Raw genomic sequence first — 16,664 nt, forward strand, 5'->3', positions numbered from 1 at the left:
AAAAAAAAAAAAAAACTAGGTTCAAATTCGATGGAGTACCACTGAAACAATGCAATGATTTCAGTGGTAATCCATTGAAAGTAACATATATTTTCGTAACCATACGTCCACAAAGTTGAAATCAAACTTTGGCTTAATCAACACTCGGTAACATAAATATAGAAATCAAAATTGAAATCAAACCTTGGCTTTTCAGAGAATTTTGATGTTAGATGGATTTATGATGGGGGTGAGATCACTTAACTGTGATGGGGGTGAGGCGATTGGGGTTGGGGTATGAGATGGCTCTATTTCAAATAGGATGGGGTGTGCGATTGGGGTTGGGGTTAGCGATGGAGTTTGTTATCGGATGGAGTGTGCGATAGGGTGCGTTTGAAACGCCAAGGGGTTTGTGATGAGGTGTGTTTGCAAGAATTGGGAGTTTTCGATGAGGTGGGGTTTGATATGGAATGGGATTTACACGTTCATGAGGCCAATTTTAGAAAGAAAACTAAGGTGTACTGAGTGATTTTTAATTTCACTAAATTTTAGTGGGGTGTAAAGAAAATGTGGGATACAAAGAGGAAATCTTGAGGTGCCAATAAAATCACCCTTAAAAAAAACATTTTATAACCATTAAAAGAAGTTTGGGCTTGAAATAAAAATGTCATTTAGTTTTTGTACATAAGAAATAATTGAGGACAAAAAAAAAGAGATATTTAGTCATATACCCATTTTTAGCACTAAAACTATAAATAAACTATACACCATTTAATTTCTATAAACAACCCCAAAAAATGACAGCTGACCCTATTGAATTTAATTTTGATTATTAAATTACTTTGATGACTTATTGAATGTTTTGGGCTTTTTTACGAATTTTTGGGGTTGGGCTTGTTTTTAAGAAATCAATGGCAATTTGGTAATTTAAAAGAAGTTAAAAGTCTTTGTGTCATTTTGTAAATAGATTTTGGGTGTGTTTTTAAAGTCCATTTCATATAGGTTTTTTTTATAATTTGGGCTCCTATATTGGGTATAATAGTGAATCTCCCAAAAAATAATGGTTGAAGACAAAAAAAAAAAAATTCAAAGGTTGAAGAAAATATAAGGGCTAACGACAAAAGACACCCTGTTGGTTTGGGGTGGTTCTCAATATGGACTCCAGGGTATCAATTTTATCAATTTACACCCTTACGTTTGCAACATCGTCCAATTTCATCCTTCCATTAAGTTGACTGTGTAGTCAATCATTAAATGCTAACGTGTCTACTGTGGGACCCACCTACTAACAAAAAAAAAATATTTAAAATAACAAAATAATATTCTAACAATTTTTTTTTAAAAAAATCAACTTAAAAAATCCTAGCCGCCCCCACCACACCCCAGCGACCAATTCCCCACCCCTTCTCTATCCAACCTAGCCCCTTTCCTCCGCAGCATCAGCTCAGACGGCATCGACACCGTCTACCTCTGCACCCTCAAAGGCACTGGTTCCAGTCCCGCCCATTAGGATCGCGAGAAAAAGCCTTTAAAAAAACCTAGCTCATTCCCTACCCAACAACCTAGCGCCCGCCGCACCCCCCCTCCCCCAAAATGCTAAATTTCTAATCCCATCAAATCACACATCGCAATATACTAGGCCTTCTAATTCTTTAATTTCTAATCCCAAAACTCATACTTCCCCAAGCCCAACTTCAAATCATCTTTCTTTTCTAGACCCAATCATCTCTCTTTGCATGAAATTGGATTATTTACGAATTTGTAAGCCCAAAAAATAACAATTTTGTTGAAAAAAATAAATACTAGTCCGAAACTGGAAAAATCGAGAATTGCTCCGAAATCGGTTTAAACCAGACTGACTGGTTTCATAAATTTTTTTTTCACCAAAATTAGACCGAACCACACTAGTTAAATAGTACGGGGTCCAATGTGAGGTAAAAATCAGACCGGACCATACCCACCCCAGACACACAAACATTACACTACCACAGTGTCATGAAGGTTCGAACCTGAGACCACTAGTTTGCAAGTCAAAATCATTTTCCACTCATCTAGACCCATTAGTAAAAAAACAAAAGTATTTTTAAAAAATAAGTAAGTACGTCTGTAATATTAGTATTATATGCAAATTTACTAAATAACATATTGTCAATTGACTTGAGCAAAATCTCTTCTTTTTTTATTTTATTTTATTTTTTTGCCAAGTGATATAAATATCATTGCTATATGACAAAAGGCTCGATTATAATAGTCACAAAGGCAATCAATCACTTGAACCCATATTCAAACCCAAACAAGGACCCAATACATGTTTCAATGGGGTACAAAAGATAATCACAGCTACGGTACACCCCTGTCAATGGGGTACAAAAAATAAGCACGAATACTCCCCCAATAATAACCCTAAGGAATCGAATCTATCAGCAAACCAATGTCACATGGCTTTACTCTAGCGACTTTTTCACAAAAAATTGAAAAACGCCCTAAGACACAGCTTGAGTCACATCTCATTTAGCCGTTGCAACTACACCATCACAATTGGTTTTGTTTTGTTTTTGTTTTTTTTATAAACCATCACAATTGCTGCCACATTATAACCATGGAATATTGCATCAAAATTCACTTTTTATTTTTATTTAATATATAAAATCAAAATTATGGACAAGAAAACTATTGGTGTTTATTTGGGAAAAATTGTTGTTTGGTTGAAAATTATAATTTTTTGTTTTTCTTACCCTCATAATAGAACGGTAAAAAGTCATTTCTAGTCTTTTTAGTTTGTCGGTTTTACCACTTGGGAACTTATAGTTTCAAATTTTGCAATTTTATCAATTTTATCCTTATAGTTTTCAAGTCAAAGCAATTAAAGAACACTTTTCAATTTCTATCATTATTCCTCTCAATTTTGTTAAGTTATGATCACGTGCCACTCACATAGAGGGGTATTTTGGTCAACTTGAGCCAAATTCCCCCAAAACTCCTTCCAATTTGCCCAAATTTCAACCTAGAGAAGTAAATTTGTTAGAGACACTAAGGCCCAAAATCGCGCTAAAGTGAATGGGAAGAGCTCTAGGTTGTGTTTTATTGTTAGATGACTGAGTGAACCTCAACGTGAGGGGCACATAAAGAAATTTGGAGGAATTTGATAAAAATTAAAATTACAAGGATAAAATTAACAAAATTAAAACTTTAGAGACCAAAATAGTACAATCGACAAACTACAGGACCGAAAGTAAACTTTTGCCAAATCTAACAACGCTATGCTCGTTTGAAATCTCGGCCGATCAAAAGCAACGACTTCTTCCATGAAAAAGTGAGACAGTCGAGAAATTATCATTGACGGCGTCGCCACCCCACCTTCGCCCCTCAACCACCGCCAACCACAACCCACACATACTCTCTCTCTCTCTCTCTCTCTCCAGGTGAGCTCTTACATCTTCCTCCTCACCTTTCTCTTTTCGATAGAATTTTCTGTTTACAGGCTGTGCTTTTGATTTGGGGGTCTTTGGAGGTTGGTTTTTGATTACTAATTTTCGGTTTCAGGGTTTTTGGATGTTTTTTTCGGTTACTAATTAGATAGGACTGTGTTAAATTGAACCTGAAGCCCATGTTTGGTTAGAAAGGGGACTAATTTAAATGGGATTGTGTACAGAGAAATAAGCGCTTCGCTATATTGAACAAGCGACTCCGCCTCTCTCTCAGGTTCGCGACTTCGCCCTCTCTCTCGTTCGCGACTCCACCTCTTCTTCGTTCAACATCGACGACTCTTCTTCGAATCTTGACCCAGGCAAGTTTTTCTGGTCTTTCCCTTTGGATACCTCTCTTTTCCTTCTTCCACCTCTTTGATTTTTGCAATTGTCCTCAACAATTTTGACTGTGTGCTCTGAATCTCTCCTTCCTTTTCTCTGTTTTTTGCTTCTTCTCTTCTCTAATTTTCGTGGAATCCATATCTACTGTAGCGACATATATATGGGTACTGGCTTATTGTTGGATGTGTGTTTGTATCCATCTTCTAATAATGAAATCTGTTTCGACTTCTACTTCAGTTCTTCTCCTTTTTTTGTTTTTTGTTTTTGTGGAATGGGTGGATGCTGATGGAAGCTGAGCTTTTCAGTTATAGCTACCACTTCCGTGGGTATTTGCTGCTGGGTTTTGTAGTTTGGTTTCGGCTGCTGCTTCTTTTTGTTTGTGTGCCGTGCATTTTGATATCAGTCCCACCACATTTGCATTCTATTATTCCACATTTTAAAATTTTTGTCTGTTTCTTGTTCTGTTTTTGGTGCGTGCTTCCATAATTTATAAGATGGTATAATTCTGCATAAGAGAATCCTTAGTTACAGGGCATGACATAATATTAATAGGTTGAACTTGTAGTGCTTTGAAAATTTTCCTAAATCTACAATGATCTTACTAATGAACACATTCCTTTTCCAATATTTCTGTACTTTTTTTTTAACACATTCCTTTTCTTTCTTTTTTAATACTTTTTTGTTTTGGCTAAAATTTGTTTCTAGAACACCTGAATGTTCTTCAGCATTTGCCCCGGTTGTAATTATGGTTTTGGTTGTTTCCTTTATAAACACACAGATGGAGGGCCGTTTTGCTGATGAGCTCTACTCAGAAAGTTTACAGCTATCAAAACTACAATTGGATCCTACATCCAATGCGAACAGTGAACAAAGTAATTTACGTGGTATTTAAATGGTTAAAAGCACTTTGTTTTTCCGTATAACAGTGATCAATAGATTGTATTTGGTTTGCCTCGTTTTTTTCTTCTTGTTATTGCCAGCCTTGGGTAGGTAAATGCATAGTGTTAACTGGTGAACCCACATAGTTTTAAAAGAAATTTATAAATAAATAAATAAAAACCAAATTGTTTATTAGAGCCTAAACAACTTTGAGTAATTTGAACCTCTGCTATAGATTCCTTCTTTCTTTGCTACAATAAGGATGCTTGGTGAGCTACATAAATCTTTGTTTTCCTTAAAGCTTATCACATTCAAGACACTTTGGATAAGAGTGTATTCTTATATTTGCATCTAAAAATTTACATTTACCCTGTAACACTGTAGTAAATGTACATCAAAGAACTCCTTTTAATCAGAACACATCTATGCTCTGTGAAGTGGACACACTGTAGTAAATTTACATGCATATGTTCTCTGTGAAGTGGGTATTCTGTCTGATACTAGTTGACTGAGGAAGTTAATACTCACAACAAAGTTAACTGCTATAGTCTTGCTGTTTTCTGTACTAAGAAATCTGTTGTTTAATGTTTTGCAGACCTTGATAGGGTTGAGTTGTGTCATGGAGATGGTTTTTCTGATGAATTAGATGACACATCTGAGGTGACAGGGGAATGGATGAAGATAGAGGAGAAAACAAGATATAACCAACACCATACGGTTGTTTGACAGTTCGGATTTAATTTCATTATTAGTTGTGTTTAGTTGTTTTACCTGCATAATTCAAGTGGTTCTCTTAAATATATTCTAACTACTAATAAATAATAAATATGTAGGTGGGTTACCGTGAAGGTGTTATAGCAGGAAAAGAAGCTTCTTCGCAAGAGGGATTCAATATTGGCTTTAAGCAATCGGTCCTTGTTGGGTACAACTGGGGTCTTGTCAGAGGTGTTACAAGGTAGAAAAATAATGTAAAGAAAAGAATTTTGTTACAGTAATTTCTCTCTTGCAGAAATCTGTGTATTATTTGGAATTTATGTATATCTTATATTAACTATGTTTTCATTACCCATGCTGGTGTATCTTCAACCTACATGAAGTGCTTTGGCTAACCTTCCAGATGGTTTAAGGGAGAAGTTGATTGGAACAGAAGACCAAATAACTGGATTGCAGGGATTGTATGAATCTGTGCATTCTCTTTCAACAACAGACGCCCGTAGATTATTTAATGATGAAATCTTGGACAAAAAAGCTAGAGAACAGAGTGAGAATGCTGACACCAGTTCCCTTGAAGCTGGTTTGCCAGAGCAAATACCAGACCGTAGTGGTCTAAGAAATCACTTTGCAGAACTACGTTCACTTCTACTTGAATCTCCTGCAATTAAAGTACATCTAGATAGGTAGGAAATTAGTGTTGTAATATTTATTTGATATTTGTAATTAAAAGTCTGAAAATTTTTGCTCCGCCGCTAGCCTCCCGTCGTATTCTGTCATAGGAATTATACATTTGGGAAAGGTTGTCAATTTCTTGACCAAGAAAAAAAAAAAGACAAAAAGAAACGTTGTCAATTTGGTCTGTAATGTCATGTATGATCTTCTTGTGAATCTTATTATGAGGGACGATGATGTGAGGAATCCCATCATCTTCTTGTGAATCTTTTTACGAGGGACGATGATGTGAGGAATCCCATCATCATTTTTGCCCTATTTTTCTGTTACAATGTGATAGTAAAACAGGCCATTTCGGTATAGAAGCAATGTACTATCTACCTTACAATAGTTGTAGCTTGCAAGTGCTGTTTTAAATATGTTTTCTCCGTCATTAACATAGGAATCAGTTGACACTTCACATCAATACTAAACGACCATAATAAATGTCTTTGGAGTTGAGTGCCCCCGGCAGTGGCAAGCAAGGTATAGATCAAATAACATCTGATTATAGCAACTCAACACGATACGTATTAAAACTGTCATTACAAATATTGCTAACGAAGGTACATTAGTAGTACATCCACTGAGCTTAGGAGAAACAGCATGACTGTGTCCACAGTTTAACCCCCATTCGAATCATCACTGCATGAAGCTGCTTCCTTTCTCTCCAGAAAACCAGACTGGAGCCGAGAAAAGGTCAGTTGTTCTGCTGGTCCCGTAGTTTCTCTTGTCCGGCTGGCTGTATCGATACCTCCTAAATCAGTGACTTATTATGCATATATTGCAGTCTTTTCACCTGCATAACAATATGATAATTAATTCCCTTTCTTATTAGAAACCAACAATATGAAGTCATGAATAGCTATAAGAATCAAATATCAGAAGGTATTGGAGTTTGTGATTATATATTAACGTCAGTAACTTAACTGCCATCAGCTACAAGCTTGCATAGGCCTTGCCTGACTGAAGGCTGCTGAAGTATGCCTGCGACTTGTTTCACATTTGGGCACTGGCATGACTGCTTCGAAAGCTTCAACAAGCAATGCCACTTTCTTCTTCCTCGCTGGAGCAAGTTTTGTTACGGCCTGTTGGAGTGCAAAGTCAAGCATCCATTCCTCTGCATTTTTCTTTTCGTCCATCATCTGATGCCTGAGGTCAACCTTTTCTGCTTCAGGATCAGGAACCACAGGCAGATAATTTGGTTCTCTTGGATTGTACTTCCTTTGTTCCTCCTCATCCACGCTAAGTCTCTTGAATTTGCTTCCTCTTCGGTAGTTGCAGGTGTCGGGAAGTTCTTGCTTGGAATTGCTTTCTCCATGGGAAAATTTTCTCTTCAGCCCAGGGCTAATGCTATTATTTGCCATGAAAGTTTCTGTTGCATCTGGCTCTGAATTGTTTTCCACTTCCATATTATGAGATTCTTCTGTGCTGTTTTCTGAGAGACCTGATCTGTTGTTCAGCCTTAAATCACCCTGATCCTCAGATTCAATAGAAGTTGAAATTTTTGGCTTCTTGTACTTCCCGCCAGACAGGTTGTCAACTTCAGCACTATCATTAAGCTGGAAGGGTTCAGTCTTCTTGCAGTTTTTATGATCTTCAATCTTGAAAACATCTTCATCAGAAAGCTGGATTTGTTCTGATGATTTGGAGTCATCAGCTTGCGCTGTCTCTTCCATTTGATTCCCAGCGACCATTGCAGTGAGTTCCTGTGACAAGACAGCGTTACTGGTTGCTACATTTTGATCTGTTTCCGAATTCTCTTTATCCAGGCTCCCGGTGCATCCTTCAATTGTTTCAGGCTTATCTGTTTCCCTCATATCCCTAGAGGCATTAGAAACTTGGTCTCCTGTCAATGTACTTGTTTCATCATCTTGAAATGTATTTTTGGGTTGGTTACCTGAAGTTTCATCAGTCTCCACACTGGTGCAGTTGCTTTCAACATCTCCAAGGAAAGAATTGATGTCATGATCCTCTGCTTTAACTCCACTCTGCTCTTGAATTTCCACACCAGTTTCTGTTAGCTCCTCAATCGGCTCCTCTGCTGAAGATGAAGATAACTCTATGCAATCTGTCTCTGATAGGTCACTGTCTTCTTCGCATGCATCATCGCCGTAAGAAAGTTGATCATAACTCAATCTGTTATACCCTTGTTCAGATTCTTGAATCTCAAAATTCTGTTTAGTGTCATCCCGTTCACTGCCGCCACCATCATTGAGTTGTCCCTCAAAAGACTGGTTTGTCTCTTCCAAAAGTCCTAGCAGTACTTCATGATAATCCTCTATCATATCATTGCAGTTACCAGAAATTGCATCAGACTTGATCAGAGGTTCTTCATGCATATCAGTATCTCCAACTATTGATGAAAATCCAGCATTTGATCCAGACTCATTATCATCAAGCACTCCAGTGGACAATTGCCCTTCCTCCCACTCCATGTCAGTAGTTTCAGAACTGGCATAATGCACTTCGATGCTTGAAAGTTCTTCAAAGTCGCTCTCATTCGAACTGCTTCCCATGGCAGTTTCTTCTTGATCCAACAGAGCTTTGTAGTATTCATCTATATCTTCTTTTTGGTCTTTTTCAGCAAAGCCTTCAAAGCTTTCTGCCTCAGAGTCACTATCAGACTGCGGTGATCTATCCGACAGATTCTCCTCAACTTGGGTGTTCGCATTATTTTCTTCTGCTGCTTCACCACTTGCATCATTTGGTTCACCATTGGAATCATCTTGTTCTCCTACAAGATCAGCCCCAGCTTCCCTTCCAATTTCCTCAGCATCATCTTCCTTGCGTGTAGCATAGATTTCAACAAAGAAATCCAACCCCACTTCATGTTTCATAGGATCAGCATTTTTGTCATTGTCATCAAACAACATTCTCTGCAAATCAATTTCTTTTACTCCATCATTAGATTGCTTCATTCCACGTGGACTTAGAGCTTGCCGCTTCATCATCTTCTGGGTCTTCAACGAACGTCTTTTTGCGGACAAGAAACACTTCAATGGAGGCACAGGTGAATGATGATGACCATTGAGAGAACAGTAAGTATATGGGCAAACCTTCATGACTGAAGTCCCCTCTGCTTCAGTTCCCCCAGGATTAATCACCAGATAATCAGGAAACTTTGTATCCTTCAGTGTTGAAGAACAAGTTGCTCTCTGAACGTTCATATCTGCACAAAGAGCAACCCTGGAAGATTTTTTGGCCGAACCTCTTGCTGGCTTAAAACTGGGGGATTTTATTAAAGTTCTCACCAGCTTCAAACTAGACGTCCTTGTTGAAGTTCTTTCTGGTTTATGATTAGAAGCAGAGCTAAGCTTTGAACTGCTCGAATTTCTTCGGTGCTCGTTCTTACTATCCGAAAATATAGTCGGAGAATTTCGAACACTAACCTGCGATTGCTCCTTCCTTGCATCAGAACAGCTGGTGGGCTTCATATAGTTTGGTGAGCCATAAGTTGTTTTGTTCATAGGCTGCTTCTGAGGAAAAGCTGCAGTGTTTGGAACATTGAGAGATGGTGGTGGTGGCTTTCCTGGCTGGGATATGTTCTTTCTCAAAGGTGATGATCTCAAGCTCTCAATATCTGAAAGATTGATTGATCTAGATTTCTTCATTTTTTTCTTCAAATCAGTTCCCCTGTGTTTGGCATCCTGGAACTGAGAAGATGTTTTCAGGTTCGCCAACCACTTCTCGAATTTAGCATGATCAGCTTGGATTCCAAGCTTGCTTGGTACCTTTCTTTGGACCATATTCAAAGGAAAACCACAAGCAAAGACAATAGGGAGGTGACAATCCAAGTTTGAGAATTCAAGGCTCACAAAGATAAGCAATTCCCTCTTTGTCCCATGTCTTGTTTTTGATGGAAAATTTCATTGGAACGGAAAGGAAAGGAATTCTTGGAACCCAAAGAACCAGAGATTCCTTGGTGGTTCCTAGCTTTGGTTTTCTTTGGTCTAAAGTGGGTGGCCTTTTTCTTGTTTATTTTTCAGCTTAGCAGGTAGACGAAATTTGAATAAGGCTGAGAGACAAGAGTCTGATGCGGACATGCACTAACTGGTGAGATTTGGGCCCTATTATTCAGGCTTTTTATTTATTTTTCTTCATATTTTTTGAGCTCTTTTTTGAATTGAATTATGAAGCTTGTGACATGAGAAGTCTACATATGGCACTGGCAGATTTATTATTTCTTGATGGGTTTGTATTATTAGTAGTTGTGGTCTTATATGACGAAAATACCCTCCATTATTTTAATTTCTTTAGATGATAAGCAGCAACAACTTCATTGCATACTAGACATGCCAATTGTGTATGTTCAATCAAATTTTGCATAGGACTGGTATGTTGAATGATCAAACGAAAGAGGATTGGTTGAGTTCATTGGTTGGTTCCAATACTTATGGGCTCCACCCTTAATATATATATATTTTTTATTTTTTATGTATTTTTTATTAGATAGGGGAGGATGAACAAAATCCAATCCAAATTGATTAAACCCACTTAACCATTTCAACGTTAGGTGAATTTTGGATTGGATGTGACTCTCAGAAATCAACTTAGTTAGATTTGATTAGTTTTAGGGTGTTGAAAAAGGAAAAATCAAATCAATCTATATGTACATTTTATTTCATAGATGCTTTCTGTTGGATCCGATTGGATTCGCATACTTAATCCGATCCCGATTGGATTTGAATATGGCAAATTCGATTGCAGTTAATGGGTTTTGTAGCAATGTGGTAGAATTGCCACCTAACAAAATAAACAATCTAACAGAAGGGATGGCAATTTTAATAGCATTTTTATTATAATATTATGTAGCATGTCGACCTAATATTATTAATTAATTTAAATTATAACACGCGATGTGATAAGTTAGCATTATGTTGGAGTCCTTTTGAGCACATGTAGATGTGAAAAAAGAAAAATGGTATGTTCCTTTTTCAGATGCATTGGAGATTCCCTAAAGATTGTCATATTTATCACTAAAATTTTGGGGAGTTTTTCTTCTGTTTTGTGACACAAGAAACATGTTTGTAGACATTGATGCTTTAAGAAAGACAAACCCTTTGAAAAAAGTAGTGAGAAATGGGAAAAAAAGGATAGCATCGTAATTTCACATGGAGGAAATTTTTCTGGGTTTTGCATTTAGTATACAGTGTTGACCGGAAACGCAGAAAAAGTGGTTGGGCGGTCACTTTGTAAAAAAGATAAGGCAGTGGTCGGCGTGAATGGGCTGCTTGTGGGGCCTACTAGGAGCTTAATGCCCATTTACACAGACACAGAAGCAGACGCTCCTCTGTCTGAATTCCCAGTGAGAAAAGCGTTGTCACATAAAGGGCTGGGTCCTCACTAATTGGGCACTTAACTAATAATTTTTGTTCATGTTTTCAGAGGGCCAATGAATGTGTCTGCTTTTTAAAAGGTCACTAATGAACAAGGCGATTTTACCATTTTAACATTTTATTTTTCATTTCTTTGAACGGCAATTCCGATATGTTATTGGTGAAACAAATATGGTTTGATGATTCTTCCGCTGTGATTGAACACAAGAAGGATAATTTGTGTATTTGGTGTTGTAATTTCCTACAATAGTTGCTTTTATATTTTCATATGATACTAAGAATATATAGCAATCCTATGAGGATTCTCTTTGTTAAGTTTTTTGTGGGTTAGGTCTTATTCGTTAAAGTAGGGCAATCCTAACTTAACGCGAGTAAACGCAAAACCCCAATGGAGCTAAATCCGAATGACCTCGAATTGGAATTCCAGTCAAAGAGAAAAATTATTATTTGCTTCTTTATCAAGGGGAAGGCTAAGCTATCTTCTCTATGAAGGAAGTTGAGGTTTCATTCCAAAACCAATTGGCAATGAGAGGAGTAGCTCAACTCTTTATAAGCCCATGCTAAGTCCCTTAACTTTCCAACGTATGACATTTTCACTTTCACATTCTCACAATCTTTCCTATTGTGCATTTTGTGGGAGCAAATAAATTGACATCCAATCCAGAGATGCCACATGGAAAAGAAGCAAACCCTAAGAATATATTATTTAAATCAATATCCTGATTTAATAAAAATTCAATATGAGGGTTACCTATTCAGGTTGAGGGAATAAATTCCATAAATTCCCTCAATCTATTTATTTCCTTCCATAACTTCCCTCAACTCAATTAATCAGGAGATGAATAATTCTCAATTACTTCCTCCAAAATTGAAAAATGAATTTTACAAGAAAGGAAAATCTATTTAAACTAAATGGATGACACAAATAAGTTTACTCTGAAAAATCCCTAAAATTACTCTCTCTCTCTCTCTCTCTAGCCGAAATTCTCTCCAGCACTCTCTTTTGCTGGCTAGCCAACCCTAGCTGCCACCACCTCTCTTACCTACTCGGATCCCAAGCCACCTATCTCTCCCATAGAGAAACATCTCTGCACTTTTCAGAAATATCTTGTGTTATTACTAACTTAGGCATCAGAGGGCCATTTGCCACCACCACACCAATGGTTTTCTGATTGATTTGTTTTGTCATGCAAGGAATCTAGAAGGAGGGACAAACGAGAGAGACAAATCATCCGCAAATACTTCAGTGAGAAATTTGCACAAACACATTTCTCACCAATTAGTTGACATATTATGGAATCCATTTATACTTTTTTCTTTTTCTTTTTTAATTTTTTTAATTTTTTTAAATTTTTAATTTTACATTTTTGGTGTCAAAGAGAAACTTCATTATATAAACTTCAACGGTACAATCAAAGACATCAACAAGACATCTAAAGTATCAATCCCAAAAAGAAAACAAACTAACATGCTAAAAGTGAAACTAACGAGGACAAAAACCGCATTAAAACTATTAATCCATATCACCACAATTAACCATAAGCCTAAACAAAGCTCACAAACCCAATATAACCAAAACCGTAAAACAATCCATGAGCCTAAACGAACCCTACCACCACTACCTGAAGGAGAGTCATTGCAGCCATGCTCACCACCGCATCCATATCAGATCTGGAGAAAATATAATTTCCAACTATCTACCTGCACATAAGAGGGAACAAATAAATGAAAACAACAACCTTGCAAAAGAACAATTGGGTGACTTGTAGCAACCTTGGTCAAAGACGATGTAGAATTAAATTTAGAGAACATGAGTGGCGTCAGGGAGCGGGTTTGAGGAGAAGAATTTGATTAAGAACATAGACTAAAATGGGTGATGGGAAACTTCAATCTAAGCATGGCTTAGAATAAATCACCACAATGGGCTTTTTATTCGAAATGCCCGAGTGGACTTATCCACTAACTTAAAAGGAAAAGACGAGGAGAGATAAAGGGGAGGAGGGGCAATAACGCTTCTTCCTCCTCCCCTCTCTATGGAGTTTTCCTTTAGGACTCATAGAGGGAGAGAGTGGCTAGAGTTTCTGGGGTCACGGAATCCATTTATACTTGAATTTAGGAATTTAGGAATTAAAATTTTTAATGTTTTAAAAGCACAAAAGAAAAATGCAGTTATCCTAAAATTCGAGGTTATGTGTTTGAATTCAGCATTATCTCTTATATCATGTTAATTCCATGCATGAAAATTGCAGCCTAGCTAATATTGGCACAATGGGAAAAATATAAAAATTAAACTTTTAAGTTTCCATTGACCACCCAAAAAAATAATAATAATAATAATGGTTTGTGTCAGACAAAATGTCGCATCTTGGGATCTGCTCTGCCGTAGCATGATATTGTCCGCTTTATGCCCCCTCTCTGCCCTTGCGGTTTTATTTCTAGGAACTCACGAGCAACTTCCCAATGGGTCAACCATCTTGGGATTGCTCTGCCTTCCGTGACTCCGAATCTAGTGAGCTCCCAAAAGGCCTCGTGTTAGATGGAGGTGGCATGTACGTATAAGACACATCACCCCTTCTCCGTTGGTCGATTTGAGATGTTACAATCCACCCCCCTTAGGGGTCCGACGTCCTCGTCGGCACACTCACACCACACGGCAAAGTGGCTCTGATACCAAATTTTCACATCCCTAGATCGGCTCCGTCGTAGCACGTTATTGTCCGCTTTGGGCCATCCTCTCTGCCCTCGCGGTTTTGTTTCTAGGAACTCACGAACAACTTCCTAGTGGGTCACCAATCCTAGGATTGCTCTACTCCCAACTCGCTTAACTTCGGAGTTCCCATAACTCCGAAGCCAGTGAGCGACCAAAACGCCTTATGTTAGATTGAGGTGGGTATATACATATAAGGTACATCACCCCATTTCCATTGGTTGATGTGGAATGTTACAATAAAAAAAACACACACCTAAAAAATTGATCCTAAATGGGAAAGTCGCCACAAAAAGATACGAACTCAATATAACATGTATTTTCATTCCCTAGCCTCAAATTTATAACTTGACATCAAGAAAAGTTTAAAATCTACATGTTGAAATTTCAAGTTCTCTCTATTGTCTAAATTAGGTTTTAAACTTGAGATTTATAATCTAATTTTTTAACATGAAAAAGCGATTTTACACTGTAAATAATCCATTATAGACATGATTGAGAGAAAAAGTTAAAGATAGTTTAATTGTCAATCAAAGTGTCTGATTCGCATGGATGTCATGTAGATAGAATCTCACTAAATATACATATGAGCAATGCAAGGCATACCACATTTAATACCACCTTATAGAAGTTGAACCCACTTCACAAGGTACCACATTGTTTGAATAACATATAAACATTATACACTCACTGTTTTCTTTTTTTAAGGGCCTGTCCAATATAGGTCCCCACAATTTCTATTTCCTAGACATATCCCATCATTCTATAAATCTATGTGTAAAACCCAATTTCAAACTTAAATGACCAAAAGGATATAAGAGGTCATAGTATTCTTATTTTTTTACATCACTGCCATCATATTTCATATTTTATTTATAATTTATTTCAAACATTTCATTAACTGCCATAATATAATTGTAAATTGGTTGCCATTCCCTCTAACATATCGCCCCCTAAAATTGCAAATAAAAAAAAATGTAAATTACATATCAATAATGTACATATGAAAAATATAAATATAAATATATATGTATAAAAATATAGGTATATTATTTACCAAAAAAATTAACAAAAATAGGTCATTTACTTTGTAATTGAAATTTCCATATATTTTTTTATAAATTAAAAATAGGTACACAATAATTCATAGAAAATAGGTATGTTGTATAATTGAAATTTATGCACATTTTTTATAAATTAAAAATAGGTACATTATTTAGAAGAAAAAAATAATTTCATTATACTAGGTAAATTGTTTTACTAGGTATACATTATGAGAGAAAAAAAAATTAGGTACATTATTTAGAGAAAAAAATATATACAAAATTTAGCAAAAAAATAGGTTCATTATACTAGCTAAATTGTTTTACTAGGTACATTATTTGAGAAAAAAAAATAGGTACATTAAATAAAGAAAAATAGGTTCATTAAAAAAAATGTTTTAAAAAAAAAAACAAACAATAAATGGATTATCAAACTATTTTTCAACATAATTATAATGTACACTATTATTCATAAAACTATAATAAAATAGAATACTAGTTGTATAATTCATAAAAGGAAAACAACATTAATTCCTATATTTAATAGTGAATTTAAATTACTAATATGTTAAATAGATTACTAGTCGTAATTCATAAAAGGAAAACAACATTATTTCAAAAATAGATTACCAGTCGTAAAATAGATTACTAATACTTTAATGTGGAATTTAATATTTAATTTCAAATAAGTTTCTAAATTATTCCTACATCCATTACAACTATTTGGAGATCTTTCCAAATTCAACGTGAGTCATTAGTTACACCCCCCATAACACATTAATTTATAAATAGGGGTAGTTTTAGAAACCGAAAAATATAATAAATCAAATTTTAAGTTATATTAAGTAACTTGCTTAGTTGGATTCTAGTCATCAGGCATTATTTGAAAAAATTGAATATTTCAAATAGAAAACTAAAGAAAAAGATTGCAAGTGATTTAAAATGAATTTTATGCGTCTGAGCTCAATTTACTATTTTTTTAAACAAGGATATATAATCACTATTGATGCTCATAACCTCACATTTATTTATTATTTGTTTTGCAAATGAGCTATTAGATTTCTAAAGGGTTGACAAGCGATGGGTGAGATAATGTTGAACAAATTTTTTTTAATACAAGCCATCATTATTAGAAAATGGCAAGATAGGAACCCTTTTATTAGAGACAGAACTAAAAACAGTCTCTATAAAATGATATTGTGGCACGGATAACTTAAAACCGTTCCTAAAATTTCTCCCCCATCTTCATTAAAGGCACGAATAACTTAGGGTCAGTTTGGGATTGCTGTCACTTTTTAAAAAGGCTGCTTCTACAGTGCTTTGAAAATAATGAATTGTAAAGTAAAGTAGTTCCATGTTTGGTAAACAATATTTTTAAAGTGTTGTTAGTATAAAAAGCAGTGTCAAAACCGTTTGGTAAAATTTAATATAAAACTATTGTAACTGTGGATAATGACTAAAATGGACATGATGTTGTTGATAA

General features: G+C 35.9%; 2 protein-coding genes across 3 annotated transcripts; one reads left to right on the top strand and one right to left on the bottom strand.

The window, feature by feature from the left end:
• Positions 1-3,654: 3,654 nt before the first annotated feature.
• On the top strand, positions 3,655-6,415 carry LOC117620279. 2 transcript variants are annotated; one of them, XM_034350440.1, is made up of 5 exons: positions 3,655-3,766; positions 4,567-4,672; positions 5,263-5,384; positions 5,501-5,622; positions 5,765-6,415. In XM_034350440.1, exons 2-5 carry the CDS (start codon positions 4,567-4,569, stop codon positions 6,066-6,068), a joined length of 654 nt encoding a protein of 217 aa, XP_034206331.1. In that variant the 5' UTR covers positions 3,655-3,766; the 3' UTR covers positions 6,069-6,415. The 2 variants fall into 2 exon arrangements, with proteins under 2 accessions (XP_034206331.1, XP_034206332.1); XM_034350441.1 differs by having other exon boundaries at positions 3,664-3,766; positions 4,567-4,660.
• Positions 6,416-6,517: 102 nt separating this feature from the next.
• LOC117620275 (calmodulin binding protein PICBP) lies at positions 6,518-10,131 on the bottom strand. The gene is made up of 2 exons (XM_034350437.1): positions 7,023-10,131; positions 6,518-6,891 (listed from the first exon to the last, which is right to left on the bottom strand). The coding sequence occupies exon 1, from the start codon at positions 9,839-9,841 to the stop codon at positions 7,028-7,030; it is 2,814 nt and encodes a 937-aa protein (XP_034206328.1). The 5' UTR covers positions 9,842-10,131; the 3' UTR covers positions 6,518-6,891; positions 7,023-7,027.
• Positions 10,132-16,664: the final 6,533 nt, after the last annotated feature.

Source organism: Prunus dulcis, chromosome 2, assembly GCF_902201215.1.
Source record: "Prunus dulcis chromosome 2, ALMONDv2, whole genome shotgun sequence".
Classification (NCBI taxonomy): domain Eukaryota; kingdom Viridiplantae; phylum Streptophyta; class Magnoliopsida; order Rosales; family Rosaceae; genus Prunus; species Prunus dulcis.